This window comes from Elephantulus edwardii, unplaced genomic scaffold (assembly GCF_000299155.1).
Source record: "Elephantulus edwardii isolate Elephantulus edwardi_28Jun2011 unplaced genomic scaffold, EleEdw1.0 scaffold00064, whole genome shotgun sequence".
Classification (NCBI taxonomy): domain Eukaryota; kingdom Metazoa; phylum Chordata; class Mammalia; order Macroscelidea; family Macroscelididae; genus Elephantulus; species Elephantulus edwardii.
Window position 1 is genome coordinate 7,015,894 of NW_006399814.1, and position 18,656 is coordinate 7,034,549.

At 52.8% G+C, this 18,656-nt stretch overlaps 1 protein-coding gene across 1 annotated transcript; it reads left to right on the plus strand.

The window, feature by feature from the left end:
- Positions 1–16,123: 16,123 nt before the first annotated feature.
- On the plus strand, positions 16,124–18,318 carry LOC102857264 (chromosome unknown open reading frame, human C22orf26). The gene is given in 6 exon segments (XM_006903789.1): positions 16,124–16,240; positions 17,438–17,583; positions 18,064–18,133; positions 18,135–18,182; positions 18,185–18,236; positions 18,239–18,318. Coding segments are annotated over 6 exon segments (513 nt in total).
- Positions 18,319–18,656: the final 338 nt, after the last annotated feature.

Consider the following 18,656-nt stretch of genomic DNA (forward strand, 5'->3'; position numbering starts at 1 on the left):
CCCCTCCCGCGCGCCTCCGCCAGGCAAGGGGCATCCGCTCCTCGGGGACCCACCAACCTTCCGCTTGGCGCCCTGGCCCCACGTGGCTGGCCAAGGGTGCCGGGTAGGCGCCAGACCCGGGTTCCGCCGCCCTGGCACCAAAGCGGCAGCGCGGCCTCTGGAGCGCGCTCAGCGGCTGAGCTCCGAGACTCCGGCTGCCATGATTGCGAGCAGCAGGGCGCGCGCACACGCTCGGGCCTTGCTCTCGGACCCAGGGCAGACCGATGGGCACTGGCCTGCCTCCCACCTTGTGCCCGGGACCAAGGGACCAGGACTGCCCCAGCGGACCTCCACACACAGGGACCACTGCGCTGTGGGGCTCTAGACGAAGGCCTGGGGCCAGACTCGAAGTCCCCGAGGGTAGAGCTTGTGCCAGGGCGGCCCCGGCCCCGCAAAGGCAGCTTCGCAGACGCCTTCAGCCTGGGGGAAGGGAGTGCCCTGCCGAATGGGAACGGGGCGCGCGCACAAGTGCCAGGAGGCATAGATGGGATGCGCGTTCCCAGAGCGTGAGGGAGGCGCAAGGTGCCTGGCAGACGGAGTACGCGCACGGAGAGGCGGAGAAGGTGCGCAAGGTCCAGAGAGGAGGGGAGAGCGGAGGTACAGTATCCCGAGAGTCAGGGGGCCTGCACAGTGTCCACAAGGCGTGGAGATGGCCGGGGCACAGTGCCCAGCTCGCTGCCCAGCTCCCAGCTTTTCCTTCCCCGCGGAAATTACTTCCTGCTTCCCCCCCAGCACCGCCCCCACCCTAGTCCTAGGGCGCAGGAACTGCTGGGTGAAGTTCAAGGCCTCAGTTTTGTCGTCTAGGAGTTCGGTAGGTGATAGGACTGTCCCCAGCCTCTGGCAGGAGCCAGACAGGCCCGGTGCCATGGCCGCGCACTGGCTGGCAAGCTGAGGAGGTCGCGGCGGCAGTTCCTGTCCGCTGTGCCTGGACCCGAGAGCTTGCCCTGCCGAGGCCGCCCTGGGCCTCTGGTTCTCAGGACACAGACATTGGGCCACTATGCCGAGACCCCTTCCCGGGTGCACCCTCTCTGAGCTCCGTGGACCTGGCTGTCCCTGATGCCCGAGACAGCCCTGCTGACAGCTATCCCAAGATCTCTTGTATCTGCCTCCTCCCCCCCCCCCACCAGCCGGCCTTGGCATTCTAACCAGTGTCCCTTGACGTCACATCTCGCCATCTCTGTCAACCAATTGAAACTTGCCCGTTGTCATAAAAATATATATACTTTTTATACCATTGGTAAATTCAAAAGTTCCTGGTGTGCCCCCAAGCGAGGGAACTTCATTCCACCATGGAACGGGCTGCCAGGAAGGGGCTGGCCACGCTGGGCTAAGGCCGGCTGGGCGGCACTGGCAGTGTCTCGGCTGCCCGCTGTGGGTTTCTGAGGCACCCTAGACACCTCCCCCAAACCCTCCCTCCAGACACACCACCCATGACCTTGGCCTTGAGCTGTGCTGAACACCTCCACCCCCTTCCACAACCCCCTCCGTACACCAGGCCACTTTTTGGCAGGAAGGGAGGCTATATTAAGAGAGCTCCCAGAGGCATCCCTGGGACCAGGTGGGGGGCTGCCCGCACCTTTTTCCTTTCCAGGCAGTCTTATTTTTTTTTTCTATCAGAATCCCCCATTTTAGAAAATGGAGAAGTGTGTTCTAGTTACATCTTTTTGTAGAAATCCTGATCAACTTTCACTTTCCAAAGTGGCTAGTACCACACATAGGACCCAAGCGAGGGCAGTTTGACCCCTGGGTGGATTTTACTGCCCAAGAAAAGGGAATGGGTTTCCCTTGCCAGCTTCAAGGACAGTGGGCCTGGGGGCTTCACATGCAGGAGCCTCCAACGCTGCCTTCCTAGAAGGGCATGGAGACACGGCCTCCACATCCTCTCTCTAGCAGTGTGCCCAAAGACTCATGTCTGGGCTGGCATTTTCTTTACGATTAATTGCAGTTAAGACAGGGACATGTGGACAAAGAGAACACACGTCCCATAAGAAGCAGGGCAATTCGGAAGAGACACACACATCCCCGGCCACGCAGTCTCCCACCGCATGTCAACCAGCCGGGCCACCATGATGCTCTCTCGTCCCACTTAGCTGTCTGGCCCAACTACTTTATAAAGAGAATTAAATCTGTGCTGGGACTGAGCAGGTTTGGGGACTGCAACGTGACCAAGTCGCTCTCAAGGCTCAAGCGAGCCCCGCAGTATTCTCATCCTAGGGCTGTGCCCTTCCATGCCAAATCCTGGTTTTTCAAGAAAAAAAAAAACCCATATGCAGCATGGAAGCAATAACTTCCAAATTTACCACATAACTTGGAAGGGACTGGAGAGCATTCCACTGAGTGACCTAACTCAGTCTCATAAGGACTGTATAAGACCATTATTGTAGAAATAGAAAGATAACCAGTAAAAAAAGAAAAATATAACAGACCAGTGTGCCAATTACCAAACAGGGTGATCCTGCAAAGAAATAGATGTCTACTCTTCTCACATAACATCCCCGCTCCCCACGCAAGCTCTACATTCATCTGGAAAAAATGCATGTATAAACACACATGCATATATATGAACTATATATATATTTATATACACACACACACAGCATCCAACAACCACACTGTAATCTATTTCTAATCACTATCCTAAACACTATAAATATTATAACGAATGTGATATATGTTTTGCGATTAAATGGGTGGATTAAAACATCAAATTTTAAAAGCCACAAAGAAAAAGATATTATCTTCCATTATATGCCATTATAACTTTTGTTCCACCAGCACAAACACAAATTTGACAACTGTATCATTACTGAAGGCAGTGCCTATTTGCTGGGGTATTAGCTTGCTAATTTTCACCTGAAACCTTTGTCTGCTGTTACTGGCTTGTTCACCGTCTTATCACCCTCTTACTCTCCTGCAGTAATAAGTTAATTTAATGCCCCCATTCCAATTCTTATTTGGTAAAACAAGGAATTGAGTGAGTCAGAAGGATATTTGGGGCTGCAGACGCTTTTTCTTTCCCCCCTTGCGCCTGGCAAGGATTTACAGCTAATTTGGTTGCAAACTCAGAAATCAAATTCTGCTTTATTCAGTGAAAATAAAAGCACTTGGGTAATTTCACTGGATATTATTCAAGGGGTATTTTCTTTTCCTGCCTTTTTGCTATCACGTTATTTTATTCGAGGTAAATAGTATAAAAGCTGTGACCAGGTCCTCCCAGAAGACCCGGGAAATCAGAGCGTGTCTGTGAGCGGGATGTGACTGTGGAGGAGTTTCTCGAGCGGGACAGCCATGCTTGAGGTCAGATCTTTGAAAACAAGGAAGGTCCCCGCCATGCAGGATGTTTATAGTATTGGCCTTATTCGGCTCTCTTTTTTTTTTCTCCCCTCTGATTTATCCCAAGATCAGTTTAGTGGGAATGTAGCTGGCGGCTTCCTGCTGCGCCCTTGGCCAGCCTTTGGCCCATAGCCTCGGCCGTGGAATCTTCCAGCCCAGTTTTCCTTTTCTAAACAGGGCGACACTTAACAGTTAAAAAGGTTCAGCCACCGAGACATTAGGAGGACTTTGTAAGTAGCTGCACTTCAGCTAATCAAAGCCAGTAGGCTGGGGGTTTGGTGGGGGGGGGGCACCCTACGTTCTCGCTTGCCTTTGGACTTCCCACTTGCCCGCTCCGGGCTGAGCCTGTTTTTAAAGCTGGCCCTGAGATTGGCATGCTGGGGCTGCTGCAGGGGAAGGTGTCCCTTCAGCCACTGGAAGCTACGTGCCCTTGGCCTTCTGCTAAGCAGCTTTGGGCACCGTGTCCACAAGCACACCACTGGACACACGGTGTCTGCCTCCCTCTTTCGCTTTTGTCACAGTTACTGCTGTCCTGGGAGTCCATTTTGATCTGCGTGTTTTGTAATAACTTGTCCTTTCTGCAGGATTCACTCCTGCCCTCAACTGTTTACAGAAGAGCCTGTGGGCATCACCTGGGATCAACATCATCTAATTTGGTCATTTTCCCAGTGGCTGGGGTTTTTCCCAGTGGCTGGGGTTTACAGAGCCATCGGAGATGGGGGAGCGAAGTCCACATTCCTGGGTCTCGGCGAGGACGGAAGGATGTGCAGGCATCAGGCCTGGGAAGAAGGTTCCTTCCTTCCAAACTGAATGAGGTTGTTTTCCAAACTTTTGCTTCTCTTTACCCAGTTTTATGCCAAGCTTGGCATTCACTTTCTAGCAATAGAACTGGAACCCTGATCTTTGGACAAGTGTATCTTGAGGGGGAAAAATCATAATAATACTTCTCAAAAAAAATGTTTTTTAAGTACGTTGGTAGATACTTTATTAGCTTTTTTTCTTTCTTTTTAAAATATAAAATAGGGCAACAATGAATGAATGGAAATCCAAAGTCTCTATAAAGTTTCATTAAAATTTCAATTAAAAATTTTTTTAAAACCCCACAAACATAAAATAGAGATGCAAGTGTGTCTGCTGCTAATAGTGGCCGGGGTATGCCCTAGGGAGGCAAGGCCCAAGTCCGTGCCACCTTCCACTAGCTGCTGTTCATTTGTCTTCAATACATTGTCCTCCCCATCCACCTCTCCCCAGGTGTCACCTGCATGTACAATATCAAAAAGAACGGCAGGGACCCCAGAGACACCCGTTGGAGGCTGATTATTATTTTTCCAATTAAAGCATAAAGTAGTAACCGTCAGCAATAAATGTATGATATGCATATACATACAGCATACATAGAAATACATGTATACACACATCTGTGTGTGTATATATATATATATATATATATAATCTCTGCCAGTAAGAAAATCGTCCACACAGATGAGACATTACAGGGACTATTTCTACGCCAAAGAACTCACCGCACCAATCAGAAATTATTCATTAGATCTGATGGGCCAATGTCTCTATTCATTTATGCCTTTATCAAAGGCCAAAGCTAGATTTTTGGCTTTATAAAAGGATTGAGGGGGAAAAAATACAGTACAGATTAAAATTTTTTTAAAAGAAGAAAGAAAAGGGTGAACTCTTTTTCAAAAAGGGAAGAGTAGTTTTGTGTTTATTGTGGTTGAAAATGGAATGATCATAATTTGCAAAATAACATTTTTCTAAGGATTTATTGTACCACTTAGAGTACCTTATTAGCAATTTAAAATATATTAAAATTTGGAAATTAACAGTTTCTAGTAGTAAGAAATGCCAATTTCCAAGAAAAATGCAAGGACATCAGAAAATTGGAAAATAATTTTATTCTCATAGTGTCCAAGGAATGCCTTCAATTTGCAGTTGAAAAATTTCCATTTATTTAGTCATTTTGTACCCTATCAGTCCTTGTCTAGGACCCTGAAATAGTCATTATTTTTATTAATGATCACATATCCTTTTCCAATTATATCTAAACAGATTTTAACTGTCATTTCATTCATTTTTTTCATTACAAGGTGGGGTGTTTTTTATTTGGGTGAGTTGTTTGGGTTTTATTTTTAATTTGCATGAAAGTTTATAATCAACTATCTTAAAGGTCAAAGACTATTGAGCGTTTATGCTTGGACTTCCAGATTTTAAAATAATGCTGAAAAAACTAATGGAAGCCAGTTTGGGGTTTTGGTTTTTATTTTAGATATGAGAACTCCAGAGCTATCTCTGAACTCGACAGTTCTTCAATCCTCTAGTAAATGATAAGCCCTCTCAAATAAAGAAGCCGTCTGACAAAACAAGAAAAGAGGGGAGACCGACTCTGAGCTCAGAGGGTTTGCAGTTTGGAGCTGTCAGGGCAGCCAGGACTTGTTTTTCAATTTTATTTTCAATCAAGACTTCACTGATCACTCCTTGAAAATGATTGCAACAAACTCCAACTTGCCCCGGGAGGGCACCTGAAAAGTGGCCACTGATCCCATTTCTGGAAATACTCTCATTTTATTGCTTAAAAATCAAACCTGACTTCACAGAGCAGGATCTGTCCTTTGCTTCACGTACGACAGTAGCCTCGTGTTCCTGAGGCTTTAAATCTAACACCAGACAAGGCGTATTGAAAAAAATTCCCTATTTCTTTCTTAAAAGATAAAAGGAGGAAGGGAGATGTTTTCCCTCCCCTTACCCCCCGCCCCCCAGGACAAGGCCAGATCAGTGGCTGCAGAGAGAAACCCTGGACAAAGAAAAGCAGGGTTTGTGCTGGGCTTTGCTGTTTACAGAGCCACTTCCAGTGTCATTCCTTATTTTTAAACTTCCTAGGTTTTTTAAATTTCCTTAATTTTAACACAGAGTTGACTTTTTTTTTAAAAAAAGGAGAAAATAGTAATGTAAGCCATCTGAAAGGGCAGCCACTACCATTCCAAGTTTTGTGCATGATTTCTACGTGATGGAAATAGCTTTTTAAAGATGTATTTAAAAATAACCAGAGGCACGCACAGGTATGTTAACTCCTTGGCCCAGCAGAAGGGATTTTTAACATGAGGAGACTCGGAGCTTCCCCTAATTCCTCACGCATTAACCAGCTGGTAACTCTGAATTCTACATGGGTTACACGCCCCTGTATCCAAACGGGGGTCTTTCCCAGCTGGCTTTTCGTCCTGGAGGGGAAACTGAACGAGGGCACTGCCAACATCGTCCCCACGCCCGGAGAACCAGCTCTTGGAACTGAAACACTGTCACACACAGACCTCTGCAGACGCATAGGAGGGCTCCCAGATGTGTGGGGAATGAGGTACACGCTTGCCAGCGCGCACCTGAACCTATGGAGCAAGGAAGACTAAGTCACTGTGGGCACAGACCCAAACACTCAGGCACATGAAAACAGCCGGCGAGAAACACTGGGCTCTTTGACGTGACGGAAAGAATTCTAAATAAAATAGCAGCAAGGCAGACAAGCTGAATGAGGCTTTGAGGACACCCTGTCAGTGCCCGGACCCTTCAACATTTCAAGTTGTGTGTGTGTGCATGGAAATAAAAGTGTGTGTGTGCGTGTGTGTGTGTGTGTCTGCCTGTGTCTGTGTGAAGGCAGACAAGGTCATGCATGCTTGTGTGTTGAAAGAGAAGATCATTACGCATGTTCAGAAAGATCATGTGTATGCGCTTATAGAAATCAAAAGATGGTGTTGGTAGAAATAAGAAGATAGGGTGCACTTGGGGAATAGATCACGTATGTGTATGTGTTTAGAAATTCAAGATTGTGTGTTTGTAAAAATAAAGATTACGAATGTGTGTGAGTGTGTGTGTGAGAGAGAGAGAGGGAGGGAGTGGCAATAAAAGGTGTGTGTGTGTGTGTGTGTGTGTGTGTGTGCGCGCGTGTGTGTGTGCGTGTGTGTGTATGCGTGTGTGTGTGTGTGTGTATACACACTTGTAGAAATAAACCATGGGTATGTGTTTAGGAAAAAAGCCTGTGTCGTGCATATGAGTAGAAATAAAAGATCATACACGTGTGTACCTGTGTGTGCACGTGGAAACAGGTCACATATGTGTGGGTGTGCAGAAACGAAAGGGCTGGTGCCCCTGGCTGGGGAGACATACGGGCCCAGTGGGTGCCCCTGGTCCAGATGACAGGGTGGGCCCTGCCTGGGCCACCACCTTGCTCACTAGAACAAACACCCAAGGCCGTGAGAGCGGAACCTGCTGGAGATAAGCACTGATTCCAGATACAGTAAAGCCTGCCCTGTGCTAAGAAACTGTGTCTAAGGGCGGAAGGCCAGGCTGACCTGACTTGGGGGCATCGCCGAAGAACCGAGCGGGCAGGAAGGCGAGGGCCAGGCACTTGGCGTGTGCCTTCTGCCAGGGGAATTCAGAGCTGTCCACAGCCCCCCGCCGCCCCCAGGAGCGGGGTCTGGGCAGACGCTCACCCCGGCCAGGCATGGCAGTGAGGACAGACGCGTGAGGCACCCAGAGGGAAAGTTCTGAGCACTGAACCAGCCCCCAGGTGGTGGCCATCTGTATCCTGTTCAAAGGCAGGGAGGGGGCTGGGATGCTCTTGATCTTGGCCAGTTCCCTCCACACGACAGGCTCAGCCGGCCACGCCCTTCCATAGCCATGCAGAGGGCTTCCTCAAAGGTCAAGGCCACTTACCACGTTCCAGCCCAGACAGGCAAACTGAGGCCCAGCAGTGGAGGAGTGGCTGGCCCTATTGTCCGCTCGGAACTGGGACCCTGGTGGTCCAGTGCTGCTTGTGTTGAACCATTAGCCAATTTGGTTTCAATCCATCAGCTGCCTCGAGAGGGAAGACCCACAGTTGGGGAGTATTAATGGAAGACTGCTGGGCGTCAGAGCCAACACGGTTTGGGGTTTGCAGACCCCAGTACAAGCCATTTTGGTTTTTGTTTTGTCTTAATGGGAAAACTCAACCCCACCTTTCACGCTATACACACATAGTCTATTTTACAGAGTAGAGGTCGTCTCCAGGCAAACAGGGCCTGGGTGAAAACTGGTCCCAGTTCTGCATCAAACTGTCCTAACTTTGGTTCTGGGAAAGCAGTACCCTCTGCACCCTGACTCCACCTTTGATCCCAGCCTGGGTGGGCTCCACGTACACCCTCAGGCACACGCTGACCCCCAGCCCACCAGACCCCCTCAGGCCATTCTGGCCTGTGTTGGAGAACCCCTCACATAACCTCTGTCTGCCATCCTGGAGTGCTGGCACCCCACAATCCAAGTCTCATTGGCCAGGGAGTCACAGTGACGTAAGCCCCACCTATCCCACATCTTTGCTGTAAGGGCCCCAAGGAACCAGCAGGCCCCTGGCCACTCTCACTGTCAAAGCTCAAGCTAGTGACAAGGACAAGTGGGAAAGTGCTCGGAGACTCGGGCCAGCAATGCCCACTCATGACTACCAATTCACTGGCTCCTCCCTCCTAGGGGAGACCAGGGTCCCAGGCCTGGAGGATAGCACCCCTAAGAGGCAGGGGATCTGCTATAAAGCAGGAGATCCCTCTAGGCCTCCTCCAGGCAGCCCCCCAGCGTTAGCACAAAGGGACTGGGCTGCTGACGAGGTGGAAGCAACTGAAAGTAGGCCAGACTAGGGAAAGGCCATCGGCTTACAGAGTTGGGGAATCCAGTTCCCTCTCAATGGGCTGGCGATCTTTTCCCAGCAGGGACCTACATCACATAGCCAGACCCTCACACAACACTGCCTGCACCCATGGGCCACACATTCACGGCCACCTCACAATAGCGTGGGTTCCCGGGCAGCATCAGCCCATCAGGCCTCCCCCAGACCAGCTCCCTGCAGAAACTCGCGCCCAAGGGTCCGGGCTCTGCCAGAAGGTGGCCCTGGCTGAGCTGGCCACGCTGGGCAGTCGGGACAGGGCTGGTGGAGCTCTGGGGCCACCTTCAGAGCACACTCCTTCCTCTCACGCCCTTTCTGCACCTACCTACAGCAGAAAGTGCCTGTTAGGAAGCAGGAGCACCACGGTTTTTATTTTTTATGAATATCACAAACTTTGCTGCAGTATTTGAGGCAGAAACAAGGAAATGGGGGGCCAGGCCGCCAGTCTCACCTAGAGCTACCCATACTTATAAAGGCCACATTTGGGGACACTCCCCATGGAGTCTTGGGCTTCATTTCTCTGCTCACAAGCAGAGAGGAGGCCCTTGATTCTAGGAGACAGTTTGAAGGAAGTCAGGGAAGGAGTAGAAGTGAAAAGAGAACAAAACCCCAGGGTCTTTGCTGCCTGCCGCCTGTTCTGCCCCTGGGGACCTGCAGAGAGAGCCAGCAGCCTCTCCTCCACCCAGGGACAGGCAACCCGCACCCACCAGGCCAGGCAGGCCACAGGCCAGCCAGAAGCTGCGGGCCTGAGCCAGTGTTGTTGGTCCTCTCCAATTGGTTGTCAGGGGCCGCTTCCTCCAGGCAGACCCCAGGTGTGGACGCAGGAGGCAGATCCGAGCGGGAGTCTGGCCGAGTCTGGGTCCAGGACCTGGGTTCCTTTTTGCAGCCTGAACTCGGAGCAGGGGTCCGTGGTGGCCAGCGTCTTCATCCATCAGGGTCGGGGTCTGAGTCTGTTTGGGGCTCCCACCGAGGCGGGGACAGCGACAAGAGCGGATAAGAGAGCAGAGCGCCGGCTCCCAGTTCCAGGGCTGGGCCGGGGTCCGCGCGCAGGGCCGGCTCCAGGTCGGGTCTGGGTCCGCGCGCTGGTCCGGTCCGAGGCGAGGGTCCAGGTTTGGGTGTGAGCAGGGGCTCCAAGGCCAGGCCAGGGTCCGGGCAGGGATCCGCGCGCGCAGGCCCAGCCGGAGATCTGAGCAGGGGGTCCAGCCCGGGGTCCGAGCCGCCGGGGTTGGGCTGGCGGCACGCGCCCCAATTAGCCGCGGGCGGGCGGCGGGGTGGCCCCATTGAGGACAAACAAAGGGCGCGACCCCGGGGTCAGGAGTCGCGGGCCAGCGGCCGCCGCCTTGTCGGCGCCTGTTTACTCTGCGAGCGAAGCTCACAATACAGTCACTAAAGCGGATTAGAGGGTCGCGCCCCGGGCCTCCGCCGACCTCCCAGCCAGGCGCGCAGGGGCCGCCCTGCCCAGGACATCCAGGCCTGCTCCCGCCTGGACCTCAGTCCCTGCCGCCTCCGAGACCCCCGTGGGTCCCCGCCAGAGCCCCGCGGTGCGCGATCACACGCTGCACGTGGGGACCCAAGTGGCCGCTCGGGGAAGGGCCCGGTGCCGGACTTGTGACGCCCAGAGGACATTCGGTGACTTCCCCACGTCCACCCCACCTCCCCTCGCTACTGGAATGCGCTTTCCAGCAAACCCCCCTGGCCCCCAAACAGGGATGTCGTCCTCAGAAATGCAGGTGTGGATTTTCCAAATCACAAATTTCTGTCATATTCTTGCATAAAAAGGGCAGAAAGAAAATCTCTACTTTTCCCGTCACACACAAACGACGTGTCACAGGGCCGCCAGGCACCAGGGAGCCGAAAAGTGCAGCAAAATACAGAGGCTGGGATGAAAGTGCCCTTGGTAGTGCAAGCTGGGAACATGCAAAGGGCACACAGCGTGTGTCACACAGAATGCAAGTCGTGTATAACACACGTCATGTGTCATATGTTAGACCAACAACAAACATGAGATAGATATTAAAGTTTAAAGTCATATATACTCTCTTTAAGAAAACTGGTTTACGGGTATAATTCAACCATGAAGACCATGGCTTCTCCTCTGGTGCAATGGATCATAGGTTTATAGAGTTCTCCCAGGAAGGACTTGGAATTCTTTTACATTTCCTTTAAAAAGTAAACTGTCAAAACAGAACCCCAAATCAAAACCCGTGTTTGACTCTGAGTTGGTCAGCACTGACGTCGCCGATCACCAAGAACAAGTGAGTCTTTTCTTGTCCCCTGGAAGAGGAGAAAGAAAAGACCAAAATGGATGTCAGAAGAAACTCTAAATATTGCACTAGAGCGCCGAGAAGTCAAAGCAAAGAGAAGAAATAAAAATATTAAGGAGTTGAACAGAAGATTCAAGAGGGCGCAGGAAGACAAAGTATTACAATGAAATATGCAAGGAGCTGGAGTCAGAAAATCAAAAGGGCCAAACTCGCTCAGCATTTCTTAAGCTGAAGGAACTGAAGAACATATTCAAACCTCAAGTTGCAATACTTAAGGATGCTTTGGGCAAAATATTAAATGATCCAGGAAGAATTAAAAGAAGATAGGAAGACTGTATAGAGTCATTGTCCCAAAAGGAATCGGTGTTCTTGTTTAGGGAATGAAAACCCCTGATGTTTCGGCTCTCCCCTGGGAAGCTGTCACATGTTTGGTTAGGGAACGGTGGGTGTTTGGTTGATATGGTATCAATGTACATGTCTCTTAGAAAAGAAGGGGAAATATTTGCTTATTATACATGCTTGTTGGCCTGATGAATCTCTTTGCCTTCTGCCACCACGCCCAGTGTCCGGAGGAAAGCGGAGCATTTTCCAGTCACAAGCCTTTATAAAGGATTCTCCTCGTCCATACTAAAAATACTGCTACTTAGGGAAGACTCAGGAAAGTCTAAAGTAAAAGTAATTTAAGGATGACATAAAAAAATATTAAGACAGTACCCAGGGATTAGGAACACAATCTGGAGCATCTTAAGCATAGAAATAACACAGAAAAAAGGCAGCATCCTCTGTACACCGTTCTTCAGAGAAGGTACTGTTTGATTGTGTTTCCTCCTCGGCTATTGTTCGGTGGATATACACACGCAGTTTCATCGTACTGTTAGTGGAATATTACACACCACGCACCTCCTCGCCCTCCCCACGTGAGCCCCGTGTGAACGCCGACACAGTTCTCCTCAGCACTCCTCTTTCATGCCATTCACGCGGAGCGAACGGTCGGTGGGGTGCCCTGGACTTTCCTGTTCCCTTTCTTGCCGATATTTCTCGGTTGTGAGGAGCACCACAGACTGAAAACCTCCTCATCCTGTCCTGTGACGATGCAGTTCTCGAGAGGCTGACGAGGAGGACAAAGCCCACTGTCCCGTCCAAATCCAGGAGGACCCTGGAGATGCTTGAATTATCTTTGGGTCACAGTCCTCCCCCTGGGAAGCAGCATGAACAGCTGCAGGTCTCCTCCTCCAGAGGCCCGGCTGTGTGGAAGCAGCCCTCGTGGTGGCAGCTGGGGGGGGGGGTGTCTGTGGAGGTGGCATGGTGCCCCCGGCCCTCTCTCCGCGGCTTTCTGTCAAGCCCGTACAATGAACACCTTGGAAACATTATCTCAGCCATCCTGACAAAGCTTTGCATGTCTGAGAAGTGGTATGTTTGACTTGGCCCAAGACGCTGTCTTTGCTGAGAATGCAAACCCCAGGCCTGTCGGTGCCCCTCCCCACGTGCTGCAGCCTGGCCTCCCTGGCCTCTCCTGGCCTCTTCTGCCTGCCTGGGAAGGGCATGCCATGTTCACCTCACCTCCAGGGCTTGAGTCTCTAAGACGCTGTCAGAATCAGCTCCCATGCCCTGAGAAAGAGCAAAGGCCTGAGGCTGCACCCACAGGTTGTTCCCAGGTCCCCAGGGCACTGGACACCCAGGGTCAGTTACCACGTGCCCAAAGACTCACTGAAGACCCAGGGCAGAGCTGGGCCTGTGGGCAGTGACAGGACACAGGACGCCCAGCACACAGGAACAAGGACAGGGGACCAAGCAGGCCAAGCAGGAAAGCTTTGTGGAGGTTCTGAGAACAGATGCAACGAGAATGGCCAAGGGCCACCCGGCCAGGAGGACAGCCACGCAGATGCGACCACAGCTTGTCTCCGGCCAGGTCAGGAGGACAATGGACAATTTTTTCTCCTTATATTTTCCAGTTTTTCTATTGTGAGCAAATGCTGCTTTTTCTAATCACAAAAAGAACATTCCACAGGCACAATAATGATCTAGGAATAAATAAGTCGAATGAACTATCAAAGTGTTCACACTAAAAACTAGAGCCCACGACAGAAGCCTGTCAGAGAAAGAGGGCCCCGGGTATCCTCACCAAACAGAGTGGTGGATGGTGGTCAGCCTGCACCGGCCGGGGATGGGAAACACTGAGACCTGGGAAAAGTAGGCCGAGCCGGGTGAGCTCCGGCCCTCACGGGCCCCACTGTATCTAGAACAGGAGATGGGAGGAGCAGCGGCGCCCCACGGTTGGCCCAGAGAGGTTCTTCTCTGAAGATGGGGATACAACTGGGTACACGGTGAGAGAAACAGTTTCATGTAGAAAATGAAACTGCAGGAGTCAACCATGCAAAACCGCCCACTGGTGTTACCTAGCCATGGCCCCCCCAGAGGCTAGGTGGGCACAGTGCTTAACACTCAGCTGTTAACAGAAAGGTCCGCGGCTTGAACCCACCAGCGGCTTCGAGGCCGAGAGATGTGGCCACCTGCTTGTGTAACGACCCAGCCTCGGAGGCCCTGTGTGTCCCTGGGGTCCGGCAGAGTTGCCATGAGCCTAAGTCCGCTGTCAGCAATGGGGTTTGGCTTCCTGAACCGGGCACTTTCTCCCATTTGAGACTAGGGAAACTGAGGCTCAGAAGAGTGAAGATAAGAGGCCTAGGGCCTGGCGTCAGCTTCCGGGCCTCTGACCAGCCTCTTCTTGCAGGGAGAGACGTGTGTTTCCTGCCATCCTATTAGTGTATGGCTTGGAGTTTTCCCCCCATTACTGAACGTGGCAGCTGCAGGCCTCCTGGCCCCACACTTGCTGTGACCCCCAGCCTCTGCTTTACAATAATGTCGGCACTGGCCACGGAGCAGAAGACGCACCTCCAGCTGGGGGCTAGGCTGGGCCTGAGTCCCCTTCAGACAGAGTCTGACTTCTCCACACTATGACATGCTCCCCTGGGAAGGGAAACACACGCGGAGGAGGGTGACTTCCCTCCACACCCGCAGGACACCTCCGTCCAGCTGGGTGCCCGGTGGAGACATGACCTGTCAGACCTGCCTCCAGAACCCAGTCGCCAAGGCCCTGCATCCCAATCGTCTCTCTTTGAACCAGGACCACAAGGAGGCCGCTGTCGGCCACTCCAAACAGATAATGTCTATATTTGGATAAAAAAAAATAAATGTACTCAGGGAGAGTTTTTAAATCCAACGGCTTTCAGAACGCACATAAGATGCACCATTTCTCATGCCAAAGTCATCCACTGGGTTAAAATAAATTAGAACAAAATGATGTGAGTTAAGCATACGTCTTCCGTCACCTGTTTTCTGAGGGAAGCGGGGCAGTGTTCCTGCCTCGGCTCCAGCTTCCAGCCTGGCCTTGCCCTCTCTCCACGCTCCCTTCTTTCACATAAAGAGCCCACGACTCTGGCAGCCAACAGACCACTCCGGAAGCCTCCTCGTGGCCAGGCGAGGACCCAACGCTAAGATAATGAGTGGATGCCAGCAACAGGTACCGTGAATAAGTCCGAGCCATTTCCACAAAGAAAGCTGTCTGGTGCTTTGCATTTTCAAGGTATCAGAAGATGCAGCCTCTGAAGAAGGTCGATTTTATTTTCCCTCCCTCTGCTATCAGCTCCACACACAGGGCACAAACCTGCTTCCATGCTTTCAAAGAGAAAAACGCCAAAATGCAGAATTTCTGCACTAAAATTATTTTTAAATAAAGAGACAGAGCGAGGGAGATTGATCTCTGTTCCGCGGAGCTGAGGTGGGCGGTGGGAAATGGTGTGTCTCCTCCAAAAGGCCAAGAATTTAACTGGAAATTACACAAACTCCTCCGAGGCGGTGGAATCGAGGAAGGAGACGTTTTCATTTTAACTGCTTAGATAGCAGAAGCTGACCGGGACCCCGGCTTAGAGCCAGCCGCCCCGACAGGACTGAACACATGACTAATTTATTTTCTCTTCTCCTTCCATCCAGGCACAGAATTAAAATATTTATATCAGTCTGTTCACTTGATAACATGCAGCCCAGGCGCCAGCGTCAGGGCCACTCCCTAATTTTTCACAGTTTGGGCTTTTCCCATTGTTCCCCCAAATGCACAGCCCCGGGCTTGGGGACACTCTCGGGTCCTGACGCGGTCGTTGCGCACCGGGCCCTGCACGCGGATTCTAACCGGGAAGAAGCCCTCGGCGCCGCAGCGCCCCGGCCGGGAAGGCGCCCTCGCCGAGCTCTGGCTTCCTTCCCCAGGGACGCCCAGAAGCCGGGGGCGCAGCGCGGTTTCCAGAGCGGCGGCCTCGGCCGGGGCGCCTGGGCGCGCATGGCCCGCTGCGGGATGGCCGGCCGCGGAGGGCGGGCAGCAGGGGGTTAACGCGAGCCGGGAAGTCGGGGCTCGCGCGCCCAGGCCGCTCGCTCGCGGACACTGGGGCTCTGTGGCCGGGCCCGCGCCGCTGGGCACTGTGACTAAGCGCCCGCTATTGTGCGCCTGGAGCCAGCCCATTGTGCGCCCTCTCCGCCGCCGGGAACCCCTCGTCAGCCGGCCGGGGCCGGGTCCTGGAAGCGTGTAGGACAGAGGAGGCCCACGGGCGACGACACTCATTCCTTCCTCTACAGGGATGCAGGAAGCCTGGTCACCCCAAGAAGCGCCCTTTTCCCTGGGGGCCACCAACAGAAGCAGCTCTGGGGGTGTCCACACACCAGGTAACCAGGCCTTGCCCCCTAAGGAGCCCTGCACCCTGCGGACAGCTGAGCCCTGGAAATGCAGGCTACCAGCTGGGGTGTGCTTACCATGCACCGGGCACTCCAGACCTCAGACCTACCGGATAACGTCAAGGGAGCATTAATAATTTCACATCGAGTACACATTAAAGTGGTACGATTTCAGGTATATCTATTTAAGAAGAAGGTGAGATGAGCCACAGAAATAAAGACACCCCTAACCCCAACTCCTAGCGACCCGGTATGTTGTGTAGAACTGCCACAGAGTTTCCAAGACTAATCTTTATGTCAATAGATGACCTCATTTTTCTCCTCAGCCACAACTGGTGGGTTTGAACCACCAACCTTTTGGTTCACAGCCAAGCACTTTAATCATCACTCTAGCAAAGCTTCCCCTTATTTTCGCTCTAAATAAGAGTAAATATTACTGAAGTCCTTCTCACAGGCTTTGTCCTACCGTTTTGAACATGGCTACTATCTTACAGATGTGCCTGGTATTTCAGCCTAAGATATACTTTTACTGCATGGTGCTGGGTCTTTCTGTGTGGCCAAGATGGGCTGGAATATGGTCTCCTTCCAGGGACCAAATGGGTGGACGATGTGGCTCTGCCTGTCTGCCTAGTAAGAGCCGTGAGTGAAGAAACACAGGGCCTGCTTTCCACACCATCACCGGATCGCCACCCATGTTCATCTGTGGGGAAGGGGGACTTGAACACTTGGTGACAGGCATTTCCAGCATTCATACGGGTGCTCACACACACTCGAGGTCCTGGACCCTGTCCACAGCAGGCCGTGTCAGCGCGCGCCCACAGAGCTCACAGGCACCACATGGCCCCAAAGGCCCCTTGGCCCCTTTGTCCCTGGACCAACCAACTAGCCAGCCAAGATCAGCTCAGGACTTGTCCTGCCCACGGCATCCCTACCTTCATGGTGTCTTCCTCCATAAAGAAGAAGACATTCGGTATACTTACTATAATATTATAATGATATTTTTAATGTCATTAAAATGATCTTTTAATTAAAATTGCATTATAACATAATTTTAAATACAAAAAACAATTTGGCAGAAACACCAGTGTAATCCACCCTGAATTCATTACTATATACTCATTATTATTGTCCATATTTTTTTCTTCTGATTTTAAAAGAAGGAAAATTAAATTGTTTTCACCGCTCTAGGCACGTCCCTTGTAGGGGTGAGCTCTGGGGTCCCTGAGGGCCATGCCTGCCTGTGTCCTGCCATCTGGTCCAGCAATCAGGGACCTGGGTCCTCCTTGGTACTGCCCAGAATGGGGTGCCCACTTTGATGCTGAAACCATAGTATGTTGTTTGCAAAGCACGAAAAGTGGCTACAAAGACCACTCGGACCCCCTTGTGCCCACAGACCTCTGAGCAGTGGGACCCTGGGCTCACTCCTGGGGTCCTTGCCGGTGCAGGCTCCCCACTCAGCACCCAGGACGAGCTGCTGCAAGAACTAGTGCAGCCGGGACCCCTGGGACGACCCCTAGGCCTGGGGGGCTCTCCCGCACTGTGATCCCAGGCCAGCAGGGGCTGTGGCCACGGTGGCCCCGCCTGGCTCCATGGTGGACTCTGCGTCTCTCCAGGGTGCCACGGTGTAGGCCTGGGCCCTTCCGCGGAGAACCCGTGCAGGAGACGGTTAAAATTCTGCATCTTTTTTGCATCCGCCTCCAGAGGAAGCGCTGCCTTTCCCCCCCCCTCCCCTCCCGAAGAGCGAGGGGGGAGCTGAGAGCAGCGAATTTGCAGGCCTTGGGGTGTTTTTCTCCTTGACAGCCCGGCCTTTCTCGCCTGTGCCCTGGCCCTCCCTTTATGCTCGGCCTCTATCCTCTATCGGCGCCAGCGCTGATGGTCCCTGCGCTCACGCGAGTGCCCCCGGAGCCTCGGGCCGCGGCCTGGAGGGGGGCCCCGTGGGGACAGCGGTCCCCACCTCAGCCCGGCCTCCTCTCCTGGCACTGCCCGCCTTTGTGCCCGCCTCCCCGGCCGGCCCCGCAGGCCTGCTCCTCGCCCAGGGGGCACCCACCCTGCGCCCACCCGGGCTGCCCTCACCTGGTGGGCACCCGGCCTCCTGGCCTCGGGTCCTGCTCGCGCCCGGGGCGCCTGGCCACATCCTCGGCGCCTCTGCCGCGCGCCCCACCCTGCCGCCCGCGCGCTGCAGCGAGCCTGGCACTGTGCCAGCTGCCTGGGAGCCCAGCCCCGGCGGGGAGAACTTTCCAGCGAAGGGGGGTGTGTGAGGGGGTGCAGGGGTGAGGGTGGTGCCAGGGGAGGGACAGGGCCCCAGATGCCCGGCGGCCGCCCCCAGCCCCCGGCCGGCCTGCGGGGGGCCTCCCCCTGCCTCCCTGTCTCCTGGGCCCCATAAAGGCGCAGACAGCACAGTGGTTTAGTGAAACCGGTCATGTGCAGGAGCCGCCAAACAAACAAAAGCCCTTATTTATTTATCTAGTTCACACACCGAGATAAGGAGAAGCCTTTTGTGCACATAATTTCACACAGATCAGAAAGGAGGCGAGGCCATGGTGCTCCCCGCAGCCCCGGAGCCCCGGACAGCCGGCCTGGCCTCATGAATAATTGCATCGCTGAACTGGGCA